The sequence below is a fragment of the Gossypium arboreum genome, chromosome 11, assembly GCF_025698485.1.
Source record: "Gossypium arboreum isolate Shixiya-1 chromosome 11, ASM2569848v2, whole genome shotgun sequence".
In the NCBI taxonomy this organism is placed as follows: Eukaryota; Viridiplantae; Streptophyta; class Magnoliopsida; order Malvales; family Malvaceae; genus Gossypium; species Gossypium arboreum.
The window spans coordinates 135,977,396-136,001,568 of NC_069080.1; the positions used below are offsets into that span (position 1 = coordinate 135,977,396).

The 24,173-nt window shown below is 31.5% G+C and overlaps 2 protein-coding genes and 1 pseudogene across 3 annotated transcripts; all 3 read right to left on the bottom strand.

Annotated features, from left to right (window-relative positions):
• Positions 1–245: 245 nt before the first annotated feature.
• LOC108471909 (agamous-like MADS-box protein AGL18) lies at positions 246–5,298 on the bottom strand. Of its 2 annotated transcripts, none has more exons than XM_017773454.2 (8): positions 4,843–5,298; positions 3,824–3,908; positions 3,617–3,681; positions 3,040–3,139; positions 2,293–2,334; positions 1,840–1,881; positions 1,227–1,384; positions 246–433 (listed from the first exon to the last, which is right to left on the bottom strand). In XM_017773454.2, exons 1-8 carry the CDS (start codon positions 5,022–5,024, stop codon positions 346–348), a joined length of 762 nt encoding a protein of 253 aa, XP_017628943.2. In that variant the 5' UTR covers positions 5,025–5,298; the 3' UTR covers positions 246–345. The 2 variants fall into 2 exon arrangements, with proteins under 2 accessions (XP_017628943.2, XP_052877594.1); XM_053021634.1 differs by having other exon boundaries at positions 3,617–3,684.
• Positions 5,299–14,736: 9,438 nt separating this feature from the next.
• LOC108471277 (uncharacterized) lies at positions 14,737–17,790 on the bottom strand (annotated as a pseudogene).
• A 117-nt stretch (positions 17,791–17,907) lies between these two features.
• LOC128279226 (putative disease resistance RPP13-like protein 1) lies at positions 17,908–20,009 on the bottom strand. The gene has a single exon (XM_053021635.1). The coding sequence runs from the start codon at positions 19,368–19,370 to the stop codon at positions 18,042–18,044; it is 1,329 nt and encodes a 442-aa protein (XP_052877595.1). The 5' UTR covers positions 19,371–20,009; the 3' UTR covers positions 17,908–18,041.
• Positions 20,010–24,173: the final 4,164 nt, after the last annotated feature.

The following is a 24,173-nucleotide window of genomic DNA, read 5'->3' on the forward strand; positions in this document are numbered from 1 at the left end:
AATTAAATTCAAATGTAAGAGTTTAAGGACTATAATTGAAATATTTGCACATAATGTTTATTTATTAATATATCATTTAGTTATTTTTCTTTCATAAAAAAATTTAATTATATTTTTCGCACTACTCTTATTTTATTTCATGGCACTGTATTATTTGCATGTAAAATAACCAAATGGATGGATTAATCTAGGTCGATTTTAACAACCGAGGTGAAAATTTGAGAATCTTAGATGTGCGAAATCAGAGCATTGATATGTAATTTAATTGCCTAAAAAGAAAACCGAGGGATATTTTGATTTTTGCAAAACAGCTGAAATTTACCAAAATAAATTAACAAATAAAAATCACTCTGAAGCCACTTGGCTTCCTGAATCATTGGTCGTGGGTTCAATCTCCGTCGCTTTTCTTTTACGTCCGACTTTTGACGTTAACCTGACAAATTAACAATTCATAATAGTAAGTCTTTTAACTTAAACTCGGGTAAATATTTGAAACAGATATGTAAAATAGTTTATAAATTTTTTTATGTATTTGAAAGATCATATCTTTTATACTCGTTAAGGTGAAACTAAGAGACATGATTTAAATAGTTCACTCGCACTCACTTTTAAAGGTGGATTCTTGAGGTTTTAGCTAATGTTAAAAAAGGCTTGAGTTCAATTTAACAACTAGGACTCGAAGCTTGACTCAAGTTAGATTGAGTTTCAGTTTTAATGTAGAGCTCGATTTTGATATAAAAATTTACTTAAGTTCGTTATATCAAATTTGTTTACCAAATAAAATGAAAAAAAAAGTCGAATTCTATTATTAATTCTTACACTATGTATAAGTTGTAGATTTAGTTTGTGTATTTTTATTTGATTACTTTTAGTCACTGTATTTTTCAAAATTTAAAATTTTAATCATGATCAAATGACAACTATTAAATTTATTAAGTTAAATTATGCTATTTTAAAAATATGATATAAAAATATATTATCATAATAGCATATTATTTTCACATAATACTCATAAAAAGTAACATTATTTTAATTAATGATTTTAACTGCAATCATTTGAGTCAAGATTGAAATATCAAATTCAAAAAGCATAAGACTAAAAACGATCAAATTGACGACCAAATTAGAGTACATGAATTAAACCCAGAATTTAATGCATAATACAAGGACTAATAGTGAAATTTGACCAAAAGAAAACATGAAATGAAACATGCATACGTACATACCCTAAGTGCAAGGAAGTGTCTGAGAGATGGTTGTCATCATCTGATGCACTATTATTATAGTCAGCCTTTGAATTATTTGGTGAATGATCAAGTCTTCTTTCCAGCAATGGATTCAATTCTAGTATTTTTGAGCTCCTTTTTTGTCTCAATTCCTCAACCTTAAAACCACATTCAATAAAAACTTCAAAATCTTAATATTATATATAAGCTAAACTACATGGCTAATCACCCAATTATTGGTAAATTTCTTTTTTATTGCTTAATTATAAAAAAAAGTTACAAAATTATCGTGATTTTGTCTCTATTGTCATCCGTTGTTAAATGACTAACAAGAAGACTACATGGCAGATTTTAAAATTGGCATAATAGTAACTTTAACCCTCAATATTTATACCTTGTGTCAATTTAGTCTTGATGCTAAAAAAAATTAATTCTCAGCATTTACACATATGTTTACCCTTGTTATATATAAGTTGTCATGTTAGTGAATTAATAGTTGGTGAAAAAAAAAAAAAGAATAATTAAGTTACTAGCAATATGTTTACCCTTATATGTATGTAAATGCATATGTCTATATGTATGTAGCAGTTGATTATACGTATGATCTACGTACCTGTTTGCGTAGATCTTCATTCTCCATTGTAGTCTTTTGTTCCTGAAAATATACAAATATTAAACCAGAAATCATTAGTATTAAATGTTAATTACAATCATTTGATTGCTAAACATATATGATTCCTTTATAAGAATACTCTTTCAAAAGTAAATATTTATACTATGAAATTTTGTTTTTAAGTCTTAGGTTTTAGAAAATCATATCTCCGTACTTATATTCAGATATATATAGTGGGTAAATTAAGCATTGGATTGACAAATAATGACCTTTTATGTCAAATATCCGAATCTAGACTTGAATTAAGAATAAGTGTTGAATATAGATATATGTTAATATAGATGTAATGAATTTTTAAAATCGAGAAAATAAATATTCAAATTTGTGTTAAACACGTGTATCAAATATAATTACTTTTAAAAAATTGGATTAATGTAGGAATATAAAATGTACCTGTAATCGAGATCTTTTAAGCTGCTCCATTAGAATTTGTTCCTACAATAATAAAATTTCAGTTTCAAGGTCTCACAATTAGGCTCCTATGAAATTATTTTAAATTTGTGTTTGTAGGAGAGTTACTAAATATACTAAAATTATGTTTGTTTGGAGTTAATATTGATTAAAATTAGAGATAAATTATGGATGGAAATATTAGTTTATTTCAAATGATGAAGCAGAACGACTTTAACAATGTTGCGGGATTGGATCGGTGCATCCGAGGATGATACTTCGAAGATATCCCTCGGAAGAATTGATAGCTCAAGTGATACCCTATACCCCAACAATTGACCTATATTCAATAGGTTAAGAGTTCGAATTTCACCAAGGGCAAGACGCTCAAATCGCCTATTGGTGGGTTATTGTATATCCACGTACGGTCAAGGCGTCCCCGTTCTTGAATTGTACACAACTCTCCGCAAAGTGGGAGACAACCCTCTCCCAAGGGCCAATACCTTCCATTGTTGAGAGACCGAATCAATATCATCAAAAATGATTTTTCAAAAACTTCTATTGAAAAAGCCATTCCCCTTCAACAAATAAATTGGTCTACACAACCCTATTCCGTCTTTTAAAATTATACATGCTAGATATATATATTAAAATGATATATATATATATATATATAAAAATAATCTATACATAAATATGAGAAGATTATATGTATATAAATATAATTTATAGTAATATTAATATCAGTACCTTTTGCTGCTTAACTGATGCGATCCCTTCGTTTAATTGATTCTCCAGCTGTTTTAATTCTTTGAAACTCAAATCATCTAGTTCTTTGCCATTAAGCCTCCTGCAAATCACACCTCAAAATTTACCTAATCAAATACTCATTTATTTATTTATTTTATGCCTTTTTCAAACTACGTGGCTCCGATTCTTTTTTATTTACTTTTTATTTTTTACGTATTAACACCTATCAATCGTATTTTATACATATTCAAATACATGTATGAAGATGTAATTTCACATTTTATTCACTATTCAGGTTCAAATCCAAATAACATAGGCTCGAAGATTCATTTCTAACTCATTAGTTATTATTTGTAATTTCTTTCATTTTCCTTACTAATTTTTTTACTGTGAACACTTAATTGAAATGACAAAGTTAAGGTTTTGAAGATATGGGTATCCTACCTTTTAAATAAAAACCCTTTTTTAAAATTATTTTTCAATTAAATTAATTTTTAGTTAAATTCGTGACTTCAACTCAGTTAGATAATTATATATAGTATAATATTAACAAACAATAGAATTGAAATTGGCATACATGTATGCTGTGTGTAGCCTTAAATACTCCTCTTTCATGGTGTTTACCTCAATTCCTTGCAACTTCTGCTTTTTTAACCAAAAAAAAAAAAATACACACAATATTAGAAATCTAATTATTATTATTGATCGAGTTTTAACTCAATTGTCATCGATATTATTATCTAGGCAAAGAGGACATCATATATATTTATATATATATATATACCTCAGCTTCTTGCTTATCAGAAGGGTGTTCTTGAGAATGATCTTCTTCCATTCCTTTGTTGTATCTTGAAAGAGTGTGTTCCATACTATATTCATAAAATGTCATATTGAAAAAATAACAATAAATTAAAAATAAAATTCTAACTCATTATTAGGGTTTAGTTTTTATTTATTTATGGACTTGAGCCGATCAAATCTATGACAAGTTATTCTTAGCTTATCATAACTATTTATGTATCATTTTGTTTTAATATGAGTATGTGTTGTTGTGTTTTAATATATAGTTTTGTATTTTACATTTTTAAAATATTATATATATATATATATAATATACTTGCAAATATTTCTTAATTATAATATGTAAATATAAATTTTAAAATTATTAATTAAGTTCAATAATTTAATGAATATTTACATATTATTTTTAAAAGCAATTATATAAAAAGTAGTTAAGAAAAAAGGAAATATTAAAAATTCCCTTATAGGAATCAATACTCAACAATTCAAAGCATCTATTAATTGAAATGAATCAAAAGTCAATGAAATTTTAATTGAAGTGAAACTTAAATTATTTTATTCTAGTTCAATATCGAGACGATTTGTAACGATTAATACAACCAATATCGAAACTACTGACTACCATGCTACAAAGTGAAAAAAAATAATTGAAATCAATCAAATTACAATTTTCATGCTTAAAAAATTAAAATTAAAAAAAAACAGCTCTAAATGGTAATCATCCAAAAACAAATATATATAAGTTTTATCGATAGTTATAAATCAGTACACACTTATATAAGCCGATATTAACTTAAACAAATCAAATTGCATTAAATTTTTAATTGAAACGAAACTTAAGCTACTTTATACTAATTCAAATTATTAAGAAAATAAAAATAATGGAAATCAATCAAATTATAGGTCAACTTACTTTCATGCTTACAAAAAAAAATGCTAAAATTAAAAAAAAACGACTTCGATTATTATATATATATAAAAGTATTATAGAATATTATATACCTGGTGCTGGACCATTGATAGACCTTGCCGGTGCTTGAAAAAATAATAACCCCAACCTCTGCATCACATAAAATGGACAATTCTTTAGCTTTCTTCAACAACCCATTTCGCCTCTTTGAAAACGTTACTTGCCTGCTATTCAAATTTTCTATCTTTTTTATTTCAATTTTCCCTCTACCCATCTGAAAATTTTCTTCTTTCCTTTACTTTTTCCCGGAAAATTTTTAAAAGAAAAGATAAACCCCAGATTTCTTTTTCCTTAAATTTTGAAAAAAAACCAAAGGTTTTTATAACAACAAACAGATCAAAGAAAATAAGGCAAAAAATTTAGGGGATTGTAAAAAGATTCTTTTTTTAAGAGAAAAGAAAATAAGTAAGTGATGTTTATATATAACAAATGTTTTCTTGAATGGAAATGGAAAATGAAATGGAAAAAGAAAATATGTGACCAAAATTAGGGTGAAATCTTGAAAGGTGACAGATTAGATACTATATCTACCAATTATCCAACTATGGAAACTCTATTTATTATAGGTTTTGTTTTGTTTTGTTTTTTTTTTTTCTATTTTTCTTAATTTCTCTACTTTTTTACTCTGCTGTTTTTGGCATTTCAACTCAAAATGGATTTTATTTTTGCTTTGGGTTTCTTTTTTTTTTAAATATAAAAAGTGGTTTTTTTTGGTGATAATAATAAAAACAAACTAATTACAAAATATTACTCTAGAAAGAAAAAACATTCTTATTTTTGTCCAAATGCAATAACGTGTGTGCCATTGGATGAGGAGTATCGAACACTTGCAAATTATCAGTTTTGGACAAGGCTTGTTTAGCTATAAAATCTGCAACTTGATGTGTTTTAACAATTTGCAAATTACATAACTCACATAGCTTACATAAATATATATCATATCATAACTTACATAACTTATATAAATATATATCATATTATAACTTACATAACTTACATAATACATAAATATATATCATATCATAAATGTCATAACTTACATAACTTACGTAATTTACATAATTTACATAACTTACATAATTTTCATAACTTACATTATTTACATAACTGACATAAATAAATATCATATTGTCAACTTTAGACTTCAAGAACAATGAAATGGATAAGAGTTGGATGAATTTGTTAAGGGTAAGCAACGACTACCAAAATGGAGTACAAACTTTTCTAAATTTTGCATTTCAAAATGCAAGTCAAGAGAATCTGATTCTTTACCCGTGTAAGAAGTGTGGCAACATCAATTGGGATTTTCGTGATGTTGTCTACGAACATCTAATTGTTGATGGCTTTATTCGGGGGTATAAAAAATGGATTTTCCATGGAGAGTGTACATATAGTAGAACCTCTTCAATGATTAATCCGACTTATCCTCATAGTTCTTGCCATCAGTCTATTAGAGAAGATGACATGGAAGGTATGTTGCGGGATGCATTTAATATGCATAGTCATGGTTTGCAATCGTTTCCACCTAACTTTAGTACATCCGATGATTGTAATATTAGTGGAAATGCTTTTACCGAAACGGGAAGAAGTGTACTTAATGAAGAGCCAAATAGATAAGCGGGGAAGTTCTACAAGTTACTTAATGAAATAAATGAAGAACTTTACGAGGGATCAAAATATTCAAAAATGTCCTTCTGCATTCGTCTATTTCACTTAAAATGTTTGGGAGGGTGGACAGGAAACTCTTTTACAATGCTGTTAGAGTTTTTGAGAGAGATGTTTCCGTTTGCAAAAATCCTTCATTCATGCAAAGATATGAAGAAACTGATAAAAGATTTAGGCCTTGGGTACGACAAAATTCATAGTTGGCCAAATGACTGCATGTTGTATTGGGGTGATAGGAAAAACCAATAGTCTTGTCATGTTTGCGGTAAATCTCGTTGGATGAATATGAATACAAAATATGTGAATGAGGATGAAGGTGAGGCACAGTCAAGAAAGAAGCCAGTAAAGATTTTGCGATATTTTCCACTAATACCAAGGCTTCAATGGCTTTTCATGTCATCAAAGACAGCCGAGTCTATGAGGTGGCATCATGATCAACGAACCGATGATGCATTATTAAGGCATCCAGTGGATTCTTTAGCTAGGAAATCATTTAACAATAAATTTCCAAGCTTTGCAACTGATCCTCGGAATGTAAGGCTTGGGCCAGCATCGGATGGATTTAATCTTTATAAAATTATGAGTACTTTGTACAGCACGTGGCCTGTAGTGCTTGTTCCTTACAATTTGCCTCCGTGGATTTGCATGAAGCAATATTCTTTTATGTTATCTATGATTATCCCTGGAGAAAAAAAGGTCCCAGAAATGATATTGACATTTATATGTAGCCACTTATTGAAGAGTTGAAATAGTTATGGGCGGGTGTTGAAACATATGATGTCTTGAGAAATGAGAACTTTTATTACGTGCAGCTTTGTTGTGGACTATTAATGATTTCCCGGCTTATGCCAATTTATCTGGTTGGAGTACCAAAATACGTTATGCTTGTCCTTGTTGTGCGGTGCAAACATGTTCGAAGTGGTTATATAATGGGAAGAAGCTTTCTTAATATGGGGCATTGTCGGTGGTTAGATGGAAATCATAGATTTAGATTTCAGAGGACTCTATTTGACGGTACTGAAGAGTTCAGAGAAGCTCCTGAGCAGACCATTGGATCTAAAATCTTGTTCATGTTGAAAGATATCAATTTCAGTTATAGGAAGATGAATCAACCACCCAACACACAAACAAAGAAAAGATTGATGGATGAATCTGATGATGAATCTGATAAAGAGGATGATCCTAATGAGGCGGACTTGTGGAAAAAAAGAAGTATTTTTTTGAGTTGCCTTATTGAGAGCATCACATTTTACGAAACAATCTTGATGTCATGCATATTGAGAAAAATGTTTGCGAGAACATCATTGGGACAATTTTTGAATGTCGATAGAAAATCGAAAGACAATATTTAGAGTCGACTTGATTTAGTTGACATGGGAATTTAGCAAAATCTTTATCCCCAAGTACTTCCGAATGGGAAATATCAGTTGCTACCTTCTATTTTTACAATGTCGAAGAAAGAGAAAGAAGTGTTCTGCATGGTGTTGAATGATTTAAAGGTCCTAGATGTGTATGCATCTAATATATCTCGATGTGTGAGTCTTAAAGATCGAAGACTATATTCCTTAAAATCACATGATTATCACATCTTGATGCAAGATTTACTGCCAGTTGCTTTACGGTGTTGTATGTCAAAAAAGGTGACGTCTTGTATAATTGAATTATCCAATATAATGAAAGCTATTTATGGCAAAGTTTTGAATGTTGAAGAACTTGAGAAAGTACAAGATTGAGCCACTTTGACTTTCTGCAATTTGGAGAAGATCTTTCCACCTTCCTTCTTCACTATTATGGTGCACTTGCTAATCCATCTTCCTTATGAAGCAATACTTGGTGGACCGGTTTTCTATCGATGGATGTATCCAATAGAAAGGTGCTAATTTATTTGTAAAGTATTCATTCATTCACCACTATACCTTTAGTTACAACTTTTGATAATGTTATATATCGTGTTTAGGTTCCTATGCAAATTGAAGTCTTATTGTCGTAATAAGCGTTATCCAGAACGATCAATTGCTAAAAGTTACTTGGCAGAGGAGTATATGACTTTCTGTTCTAGATATTTAGAAGATGTTAAAACAAGACTAGAGAAACCAAGTAGAAATGCTGGGCTCACTGATCATAACTTGGTCGAAACTTATTTATTTCAAAGTTATGGAGAACCAATCGGTAAAGTTGAAATTACAGAATTAGATGATAGATCTTGGGTACAAGCACATCGATATGTTCTTTTTCATCATGATTCAATTGAACCATTATGCAAGTAAGTTCTAGAATTTGATAAATATTCATCTTTTTAATTTGTTTATCTTCTAACCAATTAAACCTCTTTTTAACATAGTGAGTACAAACAAATCTTGAGATCTTGTTCACGCTCCCGAAGATTACAACATTCAGGGATTAATAAGTTATTCACAGAATCTTTTCATGTATGGTTAAGCCAAACAGTATGCAATTGAAGCTTTCATTGACAAATAATAATGTTTTCTCATAACATTTATAATTACTCAATTTACTTTCGATTCAATAGGTTTGGAGTGGGAAGGACGTCAATGACGAAGTTAAATGGCTTTCCCAAGGTCTGAATAGAGTAGTAAAAAGATATAATGCCTTCCTCATCAATGGATTCAGATTTCATACAAAATATCGCGAGAGATTGAGGAGAACTCAAAATTGGGGAATAGTTGTTAATTCTTCAATTACAAGTTATGCCAGTGCTAGAGACAGTAATCTTGTTGAGGGAAATGCGGAGTATTACGGACCTCTTACTGACATTATTGAGTTGGATTACTATGGAAAATGGAAAGTTGTCTTATTTCGATGTGATTGAGCTGATGTTAATACTGCTCGCGGAATTAAAAAAGATCAATTTGGTTTTACAATGGTGAACTTCTCTCGATTGATTCACACTGGACAACAATTGATAGATGAGTCGTATGTATTTTCTTCTCAAGTGAAACAAGTTTTTTACTCGAAAGATCCAATTAATGAGGGTTGGTACGTTGTACTCCGTAACACCCCTAGAGACTTGTTTGACATGGGCAATGGAAGTAGAGATGACATCGACGAAATATCAGAAACTTTGCCTTTTCCAGAACAAAACTTAAATGAAAATATCCTTAGTACTAGTACACAATTTCAATGGGTCTCCAGGATGTTAATGAAGATATTTACGAATTATAATGTAGTAAGATTTTACGATTTTTTAATTGTATGTAATATCATAATTTAAATCTTGGTCTTGTTAAATATTTGAACTATTTTATATGTACTATTATTGTTGTAATTAGTTACTAAAATTTCAACTATTTTATGTGTACTGCAGATAAAATGCCTAGAAGACGATTGCGAGATCTAAGTATTGTTCAAAATACTCCAAATTCGGAAGAAACAAATAGTGAACAACAGACTGCTATTGGATCTTCGAATGTTTCGAATACACCTGACGAACCTGCAGTAATTCAAAGTAATGTTAAATTTAATTTATATGTGTGTTGACTTTTATTATTGATTTCTTTTTCAAATTCTTATATTATAATATACCATTTTTCAGCTGAAAGTGGTAGGACGACATTGATAACCGGATTATTACTGAAGTTTTGGGTCCTGAAAGGTATGGTCGGGTTCGATTTCAAAGATCTTTTGTTAACCCAACCCAATATTTTGGATCCAGCTCGCAGCAATACATGTTTTCAGTGAGTCAGGCTCAAGCTGAAGTTCAGAGGTTAAGAGACCAGATGGCTAATGTGACAACCCGAATTAGGGCCTAATCGGAATAGTGGTTTCGTGACCACAAATCTGAGATAGAAATAATTGTTTTATACTTATTTTGGGGTTTATGATATGATTTCATGATTTTGTGAAAATTTCATGATGAAATTCTATGCATTGAGCGCTTAAGTTGAGATTAGGGACTAAACCGAATAAATTGTAAAACTCGTGTTTTAGAAGTTTTTAGTATGAAATTGCTTTGGGATATTAACTAGGAGGTCTTAAATAGAAATTTGACCCATTCCTAAGTTATGGACAAAAGTTGGACATGGAGGGAATTTTTGGAAAGTTTAGTAGTAAGGGCATTTTGGTCATTTGCATATTAAATGAAATAAAATGGGAAAAATAACACAAAATTGGTCATCATCTTCACTAGTTGCTGCTGAAATTTTATCTCCTCCATAGCTAGGGTTTTTTCAACTTTCAAGCTTCATAGTAAGTGATTTCAAGCCCCGTTTTTAATGTTCTTCACATTTTTGAAATCATCGTAGCTCGGTTTATCTATTTCTACCATTATTTCGAGTTAGGGTTTATGTTTAAAAATTTATCCATGAATGATAGGCATGTATTTTGTTGTTTGATGGTAGAATATGATGTTTGAAGTTAAGAGAACGATCTTTTCTAAGTGATTTTTAACGAAAACGAGCAAAACGACATAATCGATAAAAATACCTATTGTTCATAACTGTGTGTTAGAGTGAGAATTTGATGTTGCCATAGAAGAGAAAAATGATCAGTAGGTCATTAAACATAAGAATAAGGGCTGAAATTAAATTTCCGAGCCTTGGGGCAAAATCATAATTTTGTAAAAGTTAGGGGTAAAAATGTAATTTTTGTATAATGTGATTTTTGGATTAAAATAAATAGTTCGAGTGTTAAATAAGCTAAATATGTTGTTATAGATCAAGAAAGGCGTGGAATCAACCTCGAACAGGGGAAGGAGAAAGTTTTGGACTAAATTGCAAAATTCTCATATTTTGCACCGAGGTAAGTTTGTATGTAAAAAATACATTAATTTCATTTACATTATTATATTTCAGCCTATTATATATATATACTAGCTGATGTTGAAGTATAAATCGACTATTGGAAGAATGGAAATAAGTAATAGAGAGAGATCCCGGTTGAACATTCGGAAAGATCGAATAAAATAGAGGGAGCGTAGCTAGGTCACATGTATGGTGCTGAGTGCACATCATGTATACAAGAAAGCTACGAGATACTATGCAGTAGCTAGGTCACATGTGTGATACGGGATGTATCCCATGTAGACAAGAGAGCTACGTAAGAGAAAAATGTAGCTAGGTCGCATGCGTGATTCCAAGTGAAGGACACCATGTAGATAAGAGAGCTACGAGACAAATCGGCTAGGTCGCATGAGTGGTACTAGGTGTTCACCATGTGTACAAGAGAGCCGAATTAAATGAAATATGATGGTGGGGCTGTGTGCTGAAACCATCAAGTATCGAGGATTAATCCGAATTGATCAACGGGATGGCTTTGTGGTGACATTGTAGTCATGGGCCTATACTTGTGATGTATGAAATGTGGTGAAAATGATTTGTGATATATATATATATATATATATATATATATAAGTTAAAATGAGGTTAGTACAAAGAATGTGTGAAAGAGTGAAATTAGCATTAAAACTATTTTGGACAGTAGCAGTGATGTGATTTTGAAAAATCACCAAAAATATAAGGAATTTAATTAGAGGTTGAATGAGATGTGAAATTAAAGCTTAATGAGTCTATTTTTATATAAAAGAAACAGAGCAAGCAAAGGAATTCTATATTTTGAGATATTTACAATTGTCTGTGACTTGCTCAGGATGACTATGTGATCCCCTGTTCCAACTTTGAAAAATCATTAAAAATTGTACAAAACAAATTAAGAAATATAGTTTATATGCCTAAATTCCTTATTGATTCTAGTTTTAAATGAAATAGGTTTCATGGTTATTTAAATTGTTTACTGAGAGAAATTCAATTCGTAGTGAACAGAGGTCAGATCAGTTGAGCTGTGTAACAGGGGAAATTTTAACTAATAAATTGTACTAATTGGCTGAACCAAAAATTCTAGGAAAAAATTAGTAAGAATTTTTATGAGTCTAGATTCATGGAAATTTTATGGATTTGAATTTCGAGTTTCGTAACTCAAGTTATGATTTATTTAGTGATCATGATGCAGAAGGGACAGCTTGATCAAATCGGAGTAAATAGTAAAATTAAAAATATGATATAATTGAGTTATGTTGTAAACATATTAGATTCCTTATTTGTTATTTATATACTTACTTACTAAGCTATAAGCTTACTTTCTTTTCTCTCCTTTGTCTTATAGTGTCATCAAGCTAGCACAGGAGTTAGAGATCGTTGAAGATCCGCCCGCACTATCAATACTTTTGGTATTTGAACTCAACATTTTGAAATATGGCATGTATAGCAGACTTAGTTATTTTGTTACGTGTCATAATTATCTAGGTTTAAAATACTAATTATAGTATCAAAACTAATCATTTTGTACGAAGCCTTTGAAAATTGGTTTGTATTGTTAATGGCATATGTTATAATGATTCATGATCAAATTGCACGCCATATTTTTGTTGGGTTTTATTTAATAGTATATACTATAATTTGTTAATATCTCGTACCCTGTTTTGGCGACGAATACGGGTAAGGGGTGTTACAGCTGAGATGCAAGCGAGCACAGATGAGAGAAGCTAAGGTTCAAAGAAAATATGAAGAACTCCAGCTCCAACTTAAAGTGGAAGCAGCAGCGAGGGAAGCAGAGCAGAGCAGAAAGTACGACGCACTCCAGCTACAGCTTCAGAATATGATGAAGATGTTTCAGCAGTCGCAAAATCCGCCATCTTAGACATTTTCTTGTTGTAAGAATATTTTTAACATTGTAACTTTTCATATTATTGTAAGAATATTTTGAATTATACTTCAGTTATCAATTTATATCACATATATTTCGTTGAATTTGAAGTATCATTTAGATTTGCTGTTTTTGGTTGGATTTCATGCTATAGGAAGGGTTGTATAGGGATGAAAATTTAATGTTAGAAATCTGTAAAAGTTAGCAGCGTTTGTGGTAAAAGCGCAGCTAAAGGTCATGTTATTTAGTGGCGTTTGCGACAAAAGCGCCGCTAAAGATCATGTTCTTTAGTGACGTTTGCGATAAAAGTGCCGCTAAAAGTTATGTTCTTTAGCGGCGTTTTTGATAAAAGCGCTGCTAAAGGTCATGTTCTATAGAGGCTTTTTTCATATAAACCCCTCAAAATTTAGCGGCATTGTCTATAGCGGCGTTTTTTGCAGCGCTTGTGAAAGCCCCACAAATAGTTTTAGCGGTGCTTCTATAGACCAAAAAAAAGGTCGCTAAAAGTCTGTTTTGCTGCAGTGACAATAGGAGGGCAAAGCCTTAACAACAACACGATTAGAGCGATTTGAATTTAGGCCACACCTGAAACATTGAACACAAGTATTTCACGAGGACATATAACATGTTTTTTAAATTCATGGATAAAATAATAAAAGAAAAACCTCTTTATTTTATTGTATTCAAATAATAAAAAAAATCATGGTTTTAGTCGTTCCGGCTAGTGCCACTATTCTAGTGTTATAGTGCAACAAGCAACACCCTTTTCGATACTAATGAAAATTTTGGTTTGTACCGTTCGCATTAGCTGGAACAAGCTACACCCACTATTGCATGAACAATGTTAAAAAATCTAAAACTTTTAAGTATTTTCTATTAGACTAAATATTTAATTGAAATGTATTGACCAATAAAAAATATTACAATAGAAAGTAAAGTTTAACATTTAAAATTTTTTAGAGCATACTTTTTCATTTAAAATATAAAATTAAAATATAATAAAAATCCACTCACCTCGGTATCATAGAAAAATCTTCACTCACCCTTCAGCTTTTTTTATTGAAAACCCCCCATCCTTAGATTTCTTTTTTCTTCTTAATTTTGAATTTATTGAATGATGAGTTTTACTTGTGGAGTTTATTAATCAATATTTTATATAATTGATGAATAGTTTTATATTAAAAATTTATTTATAATCATTTATTTGATATTTTATATTTATTTATATAAATATATTAAATATTTTAAAATATCGATAAATTCGAAATGATACATAAAGTAGACTAGTACCAATACATATCAGTTCTCATAGAACAGTGGTGCGTCCACCAATATGGTAATGGCTATATTGAAAGCAACTATGTGGCATAGTTATTTGCGAAAAAAAATGGGTTAAAGCATGTTGAATTAGTATTGTGGGTGGCTATAATGTTTGATGCTTTGTTTTCTTTGAATATTTTGCTTTGATGCTTTGATGCTGATCTTTGAGTATAACCATTGGGATGTATATGATTATCTGAATTTTTATGATTTGCTATGCAGTGATTGTGGTTGTTTTATTAATAAATTTATGTTTTGGATTGAGAAAAAAAATAAGATATTCGAAACACAAAAAATAAAGTAGATAAAGTGAACACAATGATGTACGTGGTTCGGGAATATTCCCTACATCCACGGGCAGAACTAAAAATGAAATTTGCTATTAAAAATTAGAAATTACAAAAGAATTACATCATAAAATAAAATACCTCGCAAATAACTATCCACAAACTTTGAATGGATTCATGGTCTGATAAATTCGGAAAATTAAGATGGACATCTTTGAGATTGGACAGAACAATATTTTGGGAACTCTGATGTCTTACATTTGTTAAATTGAGCTCTTTAATGCCATGTTGTAACGTGTACTGTATCCCTCCATTAATCCTGGAAGGATCAAACTATCACGTAAAAGACTTGTTCTTCTGAAAAACCATTGGTTAATAGTACTACGAAATGTCAAATATTTTTAACTAAAATCCCATTCTCATATACCAAAATAGCTTAGAAATTAGAAAGTGCAAATGAAAACAGAACTTTCAATTTGCTGAATAAATGTTGCAGAGAATTGACTAACCGCTTTACTAAATCAAATCAGCTGAAGCAGATGAGTTGAAGTTCTCCACTATTTTTTGCCAATTTAGCCTTCAATGCCTGCAAAAATTGAATACAAAATATATAAGACTCATTTCTGTTATCATTTTGTTCATGAGGACAATTAGATATATAAAAAAAAGCTATGAAATTTATAAATGTTTAAAATGCTTTTCACACCTCTGGTTTGAGTGTGGAGAAATCGATGCCAAATTTTGCTGCTTAAATTTCAATTTAATTCCCTTGGGATGACTGTTTTCATACCAATTTGAACATAAGGTATGTGGGAAATCTTGGACCACTCTCGTCCTCTACCCCTACTGCACCCTACTTCTAGCAACGGGCAATCGGAAATAGATAGCTGCTCAAGCGAGAGAAGCATATCTTTTTCTGGAAGAGAGGCGAGCTTAGGACAGTTATAGATGCTCAATTGTTGAAGAGAGGTGAGGTGTTGTAAGCCCTTGGAGCACAGGAATTCCAAATTCTTAAATCTACTGATGCTGATATCGGTGAGAGAAGGAGGCAGCATCATTCCTATCGCTTCTTCTGGAAATGACACCACACGTGAGCATCCTTCACCGCTGATGATGAGTTGTTGAAGAGAGGTGAATCTGTTAAACCCCCATTGAACAAGTGATGTATAAATTTTGGGTGCGTTTGAGATTGCAAGTGATGTGAGGTTGGTAGGGAAACCCTCTTCTGGAAAGGATATGTCAGCCGAACACTTCCGCACATTTAATTTTCGAAGGGAGGTGAAGTTGTTGATGCACTTGAGAAGGGCTCCAAAATTTTCACTAATTTCAATCATGAGTTTTCTGAGATTTGTGGTGGGCAACCCACTTTCTTCCAATGAAACCAGATTTGGAAACCTAGATAATCGAATCTCCTGAAGATGGCTGAGCTTGTCTAATCCCCGCGGTAATGTTTTAATTTTTTCAGCACGCCAAATAAAAATGCTTTCGAGGTCAGTGGTTTCAAGAAAGTCTTGGGCTATGCATTCCAACACTGGACAATTCCTAATTTGGAGATGTTTAAGCATTACGGGTAACTTGGCATTTAAAAATAAGCTACTTAGCTCTGGACAATCTTGAATCTCGAGATGTTGAAGCCGATTGCATATGTCGCCCCTCGATGATAACCATATTAGAGATGGACAGTAGCTTATTTATAAGTGCTGAAGAAGACAAGTGTTGCTTCTCATACTCTTATTATTATTTTCTTTTTCATCAACCAAATATTGCAAATTCTCGCAATTCACAATCACCAGCTCTTTTAAAGCAGGGGGAAAGTTTCTCTCTGCAAAACAAACCAAGCCTGGACACCTGTCAAGTATTATTATTGTAATGAATGGGAAAGCATGTAATACTTTTGGGAGTCTATTGAGCCTTTCACAATCCCTTATTTCCAGAGATTCAACACCTGGAATCTTGTCAAGTTGCAATATCTCCTCCTCTGTTTCCAAAGAGATCAATTGCGGACAATTCCTAATCCTGATGAAACGATGCCCAACTATGCTTAACCCATTTTGCGATAAAGATCCCAACTCCTTCCAACCAGAGATGTTGAATGTTTTAGAGTTTGCAAATCTCAACATTATCCTCTCTGCTGAAATATTAAACTTTGAAATATTTGAAAGAGACATATTTCAAATACGTAACCTTCTGTACAGACAAAGAACCTTCATCCACCAATTCTTCACACCCTGCAACCCTTAAATCACACAGCAAGGGAAAACTTGAAATTGAAACTACCAGTCTCTTACACTCATAGATTTCAAGTTTCTGCAAGGATTGAATTATGGTTGGCAACCTTCCCAACAATAGAGGACATTCTCTGATTGAAAGAAAACGAAGGCTGGGGAATTTCGATACTTGCTCATCATCTTCATATAGGTCCCACTCCTCCCAATTCAGCATATTGCCAAAACGCAGAGACTCTAATGATGCAAAAGCATTTGATTGATTTTCTCCAAACAACTCAGCACCAATCTTGTGTACTTGATCCAAACCACTAATTGAAAGATCTTTTAACAACAACAACCTTCCAATCGATGGTAGAGATTTGCAATTTTTACAGTTGTGAAAATCCAATGACAACATACTCTTGAAGGAAGAATCTGCAATCCAAGTAGAGAATTTTGTACCACCATAATTCCGAATGACGAGTTGCTCAAGCTTTTTCGAAGGATGAAGAGAGTCTAACACCCATTCTTCAACTTCTTTTTTCCTTGTATCTTTCTTAAAGTCCCAACTCCATTCCAATACCAATCGATCAATCCCCTGCTTCTCATTTAACTTGGCTTCCCCTGCATCTTCACCATTAACATTCTCCAACCCAGAAAGACGGAACTCACCTTTGAGGTTTGACAAATATTTCAAATCTCTAATATGACAACCTTCACCTTCCCCTAAAACAAAATCAGTTAACCTTTGAAGATTCGTTAGCTTATCAATTCTAAAAGGAATCCTTTCTAGTAACTCCGCACCTCTGATATCGAGATAATGCAAGTTGACAAGATTTTCCATCTTTGAAGGTAACCTTTGAAGCTTGGAACACCTATATAATAATAAAGTTTCCAAATGGTAAAGAGTGCACAAAGAATCAGGTAAGCATTTGACATGGGTGTTAGAAAAATTTAAGTAGCGAAGATGTTTTAAATTTTCAAAAACATCAGGCAATTCAGTGATTTTATACCCACTCAAAGAAAGCACCCTTAAGTAGCCAAGTCTAGGGAACAAATCAACCAAAACAACATTAGTTAAAAAAGGCCCACAATTTAAAAAGACGCCCGATTTAGAAAAAAATCACCAGAAAACAAGGGTAAAAACGTACGTAATGATTTCGCTTGAGTAAATGCTTCAAACTTCTTCACTGTGTCATATCTACTGACTACATAAGAAGAATGTCGAGTGCGATTTGAGAACTTCTGTTGCCTATCACCCTCTAATTTTGAGCAAATTTCTTTTGCAACTACTTGAGCTAAATCATTGATAAGGTCATGCATTACGAATTTAGACTCATCTTTACTGGATATCTGAAAAAATGACCTGGACACTAGATCTTGAAAATATTGATTTCCGAGATCTTTAATTTGAGGCATAGCTTTTTGTTGCAAGAGACCTTCTGCCCTCCATAACAAGATAATTTCTTCTTCTTCAAATTCATAATCTTTAGGAAGTATGGAGCAATATGCAAAACATCGTTTCAAGTATGACGGAAGATGATGGTAGCTTAATCGCAAAGCTGGAATTATGCCACATTGCTCTTCTGGTAAGTCCCATATCTCACTCTCGTATATTCTTTCCCATTCTCGATGATGATTAACTGTGCGTAGCAAGCTTCCAATAGCTTTTGCAGCCAAAGGCAAGCCATTGCACTTTCTAATAATTTTCTTTCCAATTTCTTTGAAGTGGGGATGTCCATCAAAATTTCTTGCATTTAATGCATGCTGTGTAAATATGGATAAACAATCATCATTTGATAGCTTATCCAAATGAAAAGCTTTGAGCGGATCCACAATCGATGAAACAATTTGATGACGAGTGGTTACAATGATAGTGGTCCCTTCTCCAAACGGAGACCGTAAGATGGTCCAATCATTATAATTCTCGTTCCAAATGTCATCTAAAACAAGCAAGAATCTTTTCCCAGATAACTTCTCCTTCAACTTAACTTGAAGTAAATCCAAGTTACTGTAATCACATGACTCAGAAGTGATGGACTGTAAAATTGCCTTTGTTATAGCAATTGCATCAAAGTTATCAGAAACACATACCCAAGCCTTGAGATCAAAAGATTTGTTGATGGTGGCATCATTGTAAACAAGCTGAGCAAGAGTTGTTTTACCCATCCCTCCCATGCCGACGATGGAAAGGACTGAAACTCCATTGGAGTTATCACCTTTGAGCAACTCAATCATTTCTGTCTTTTCCTTGTGTCTTCCAACGTACTCCACAACTCCATCCAGAACGGAAGTGGGTTGCAGCCTGGGTTGCTTTCCCTTGGAGGTTGGAGCTTGAGACAAGATGTCACTCAACCCCAAACTACTTCTTCGAGTAGTCAAACTATTCAGTCTAGCAGTGATCTCTTTCACCTTTGGAATCATGGAATTCTTAAACAGGAAAGAAGTGGGAGTGAAATTACTAGTGGTACAGCAGGTAGGAATGAGTTTCCGTACCTTGCTAGTGCTGGCTTGAGCTTGAGACGTAACTCTTCATAAGCGAACTCATCCAAGATGTCATCCACATCGTAAGCCAAGTCCTGGAGATCCTCCAACCATTTCTTCACGCCATCGTTCTTGATCTGCTTCTCCTCTGCATCGTCCAACACTGCTTGGATATCGGGCAATATGGACTGCCACTGCTTGAGCTGTGGGTGGAGTTGCTTATGATCAGCAACAAAGTTGAGCGCAGAGTCGAGCAACTTGCCCCCCAACATCTCCAGAAACACAGACAGAGCAGCCTCTCCAATGACAGACATGGTGAAATTATGAGAAGGAGGCAGAAGAGAGAAATGAAGAACCCAAATGGAAATTATGGAACGGAATGGAGATTGTGTATAATCAGTGAAAGTTGAAAAAATCAGAGGAGGAGGCAGTGAGCTGATAGTCTGATAAATAAAATGAGCCCAAGTGGTTTTTGGGCAGTGAAACTAATAAAGAAGGCGGAAAAAGACATTGGCTGAGCCACCCACCCACGTTGTTTATGAATTTTGATGCTTTTCTCTTGCTTTTCTCCATTATCCCAATTTCCAAGTAAATGAACGTTGAGTTCCATGGCAATGGTATCCAATGCCCATATTTGTACTTCAATTAACAGGCAATATAGCAAGCCCATGTCAGTCTTTGTTTTTGGGAATGAAAAAAAAATTCATCCCATTTTTTAAAAATTTCCAAAATTTCATCCCATTTTAATTCTTTTTAAAATTTATATTATTTTTAATTTAATATTTTCTTTTATTTTGTTGGTGAATTTTTTTATTAAAAATTTAAATATATTTTTAATGTTTACATTATAATATTATATATTTAATTTAATTTTATATAAATTACATTTTATACATATATGATAAACTAGAAAATGGGTTGGGCTTAGGCATTTTAATTTTGATTTTTTGTCTAAACTTATTTTCAAGCCTCATTCTTTTTATCTAAACCTTTTATATTTTGAGCGTTTTTAGAACAAATCATCTATCTGCAAAAAAAGAAAACTCGTAAAAAGCACATAATTAGTAATTAGAAATTGTCACACATGTAAAAGTAAAATATATTATATATAAATTTAAATTTTAAAATAATATTTCATATATAAATTTTATATTTTGAGAAATAATAATATTTTAAAAAGATGGATAGGTTTTTTTCTAATAATTAGAAGTTTGAGTAGTTTATTTTGTGAAAAAACAAAGAAATGGTTTTAATTGAGAAAATGATTTTTAAGAAATTAGTTTAAGAATAGTGAAATAATTTATTTTATTTTATAAAATGTTGAAATGATTTAATCATTTCTATATTTAACAAAATAATAATATTAGATATTTCATGTTTTTACCAATTGATGGTATCAAATTTAACCAGACATTTTATCATAGTATAAATAATTATCCTGTAATTATATGTATTCAAGCTAACTTAATTTTTAAATCCGTAACCAATATTTATATTTTTCTCTCTTATAATTATATTTTTACATAATGTTTTTATAATATATGATATGATCATAAATTAAACCCTTAATTATAGTTATTAAGCTTCCATTTTTCCACAAAAGTCAATAAATTAATTTTTATTGGGAAACATTTTTATGTGAAAGTGTGTTTAACTAATCATATTATAGAAAAGTATATTTGATAATAGGCTCAATTTACATGTTTATTGTGCTTAAATTTGATAACTTCTTTAATGAGATATCATTAATTTTAAGTTTATTATTTGATTTTTGATTAGGTACAAAAGCAAACTTAGAAAGTAAAAAAGAGTCGGAAATGCAAGTTGTTATAAAATTTTTGGGCCATGATCTATTTTTTTTGGGTACAAAAACAGGACAAAACTCGAACAACAAATATGACTAATGTAACTCAAACTCAAACTCAATTTATATGTTTATTGTGCTTAAATTAGATAAATTCTTTAATGAGATGTCATTAGTTTTGGGTTTATTATTTGATTTTTGATTAGGTGCAAAAGCAAACTTAAAAAGAGTTGGAAATGTAGGCTGTCGTAAAAAAATTGGGCCATGACTATCTTTAAAAACTTTATTTTGGGATTTATTTGTAAGGAAAATGGGTATTTTTTTTAGTGAATTACAATAACAGGGCAAAGCGCGAACAACAAGCACGATTAGCACGATTAGCACGATTTAAACCCAAGCCACACTTGGGACAGTGAATACCTTTGAACAGTTAATACCCTTGAACACCAGGCCATCATATAAGGTTCGAAAAGGAAACAGAGTAATTTTAATTTTTTATTAGAATAATATTTTAATTTTCTAATATTTTATCTTTTGATATATATTTAGATAACAATTTAATAATGAATTAGATTAAAGAATTGAAGTAGGATTAGGCATTTTTAGTTTTATATATATTCTACAAGGGACAGCAATTCAACTGCTTTCTTTTTCCTCTTTGTTTCTAATTCTGTTCTTTCTTTCTCTTGCACAATATTGTGCCGCCACGCCACCCTCCCCTTTTTTTTTCCTTTCTTTTATTTGTTTATTTCTTTTATTTAATTTTTTTTCAACCCTTTATAAGAGTATGCTTAATTTCATGAGTAATTAGACTTCCCATCTAGCTTTAAGTCTAGAGTCAATTTGGGAGAGAATCGTAAGATTTGAAATCGTACTTTAAAACCTTCATTCTAGTATTTGTTATTTTTCTATTTTAGGATATAGATACTATCGTCTTATAAAGTTGTTTTGGCACAAAGTCAAAATAAGTTTATTGATTTGGTATTGATAAGCTTATAGTTGAAAGAATCAATACTATCTATTGTCGTATTCAAATTACTGAAAAGCCCATTGGCTTAAATATTGCTTAAACAAATAACTGCATGGATGCTAAGGATGAGTAAAAACCTTTAGTAAGTAAAAACTTTTAATAAAATCCATATCCTTTATAAATGGTGCATTGCTTTATAGAATACACTTGATGGGTTGACCCATATGAGTGTAAAGTAGGGTCGCTTTTATAAGATCTTTAACAATTTGTAGAGCACATTTGAAAACTAGGTGCATGCATGGCCTATTAGCACACAATCGTGTTCAAGAATGAATCATATAATGTGGTAAGTGAGAAAGTTAGTTACAAATTAAATAATTGGTTCATAGAAACATATTTCACCAATTATTTAAACAAATTATATCTCATTTGTTAAAAATTCTAGTTCATAGTCCAAATGACAATATGATTATTGCATATATTGAAATACTCAACTAAAATTGTAACTTAACTTTTTGAAATATGTGAGGGATTATTGAAAGTTTTCATGTATTTCAAGGAACTACAGAAATCTCACATTGTTAAAGAAAGACATTGAGTCCTTATTTATAAGTCATTATATTTCATTGGACTTAGTAAGAATCAATGTAGACTCGTGCACATTTGAGCCTTTTTTGTTTTTGGACTTATTTTTTACTAAATTTTTTAGAGTCAATGAAAAGTGAACTTGTAACACCTATATTTCGCTTGGCTAAATATAACCTAATCGATTGAAGTTATTTTTAGTTAAGTCCAGATTCATTAAGCCATCTTCAAACTATTTTTAACTAATTCAATCAACTTACCTTTGCTATATTTAGCCAATGAAATCCCTATAAATACCATGTATGACAACTTACAAAGTTACTAATTAGCTTTCATATTCTCTTCTAAGTTTCCTCTGTATTTTTTTTAGAAAATCCTTCCTCCTACAATCTCAATTGGGTGTTTATTTGGTTGGCTCTTTAGAAAGTCTTCAAGGATAGTGATATGTTATATTGTATATTGTATCTTAATTATATTAGTAAATTTACAGATTGTTTGATTGATCGAAGCATTGATTAATTAAGAAATTCAAAACAAGGAAAGAAAATAGAAAAAGAGAACAAAATGATTTACGTGGTTCAAGAATATTCCCTACCTTCGCAGGCAAAACAAAAAAATGAAATTCACTATAAATGAATGGAGATCACAATGGAATTACATCATAAAATAAAATACCTCACCAAAAATTATCCATGAACTTTGAGCAAACTTCTAAATGATCGTCGATTGTACAATTTCCGTGTTTTGAGAAATACCTGACAACAATAAATAACAAGTGACCAACAATTTTTTTTCAATCTCAAAATGTCTAAATCAATAATTTATTTAAAACATCCTAGCATCTTATCAATCATCAATGGAGACCTAAGATATGTATTTCCCTCCATTCCTTTTGTCAAGATTCGTCGACCAACGACGTTGTGCTGTTGTTGTGCTCATAAGCTGGTATTGCCCTATTTGGATGCCCACCATTCAAGGCTTTATCATCCCGAGGTATGTACACCTCCCCGGTTGTACCATTTGGCCTTTTATCTGCCACCAATTTCCTACTCTGCTTTATAAATTGCTTGTCATTTAGAGGGTGCTATACCATTTTATGAGAAACTGAAGCCTTGTACTTCTATATTGTCAACGCTAAAAGTGGACATAATTAAAAAGCAAGACTTGTTCACTATTGTGCCTGTCTATAGAATATATTGTCCAAGAAGAAAATTCTCCATATATATTAATGATGTGAGACTCAAGGTATAATTTCAGACCCATGAATGTGATGGGTTCACACTATTTCAAAGCCTAACAATAATTTTAAAGGTTAAGCAAATCAAATCAGGATTCAATCAAAGACAAAATTCAAGGGCGAATCTTTTTGAGGAAAGAGAGAATG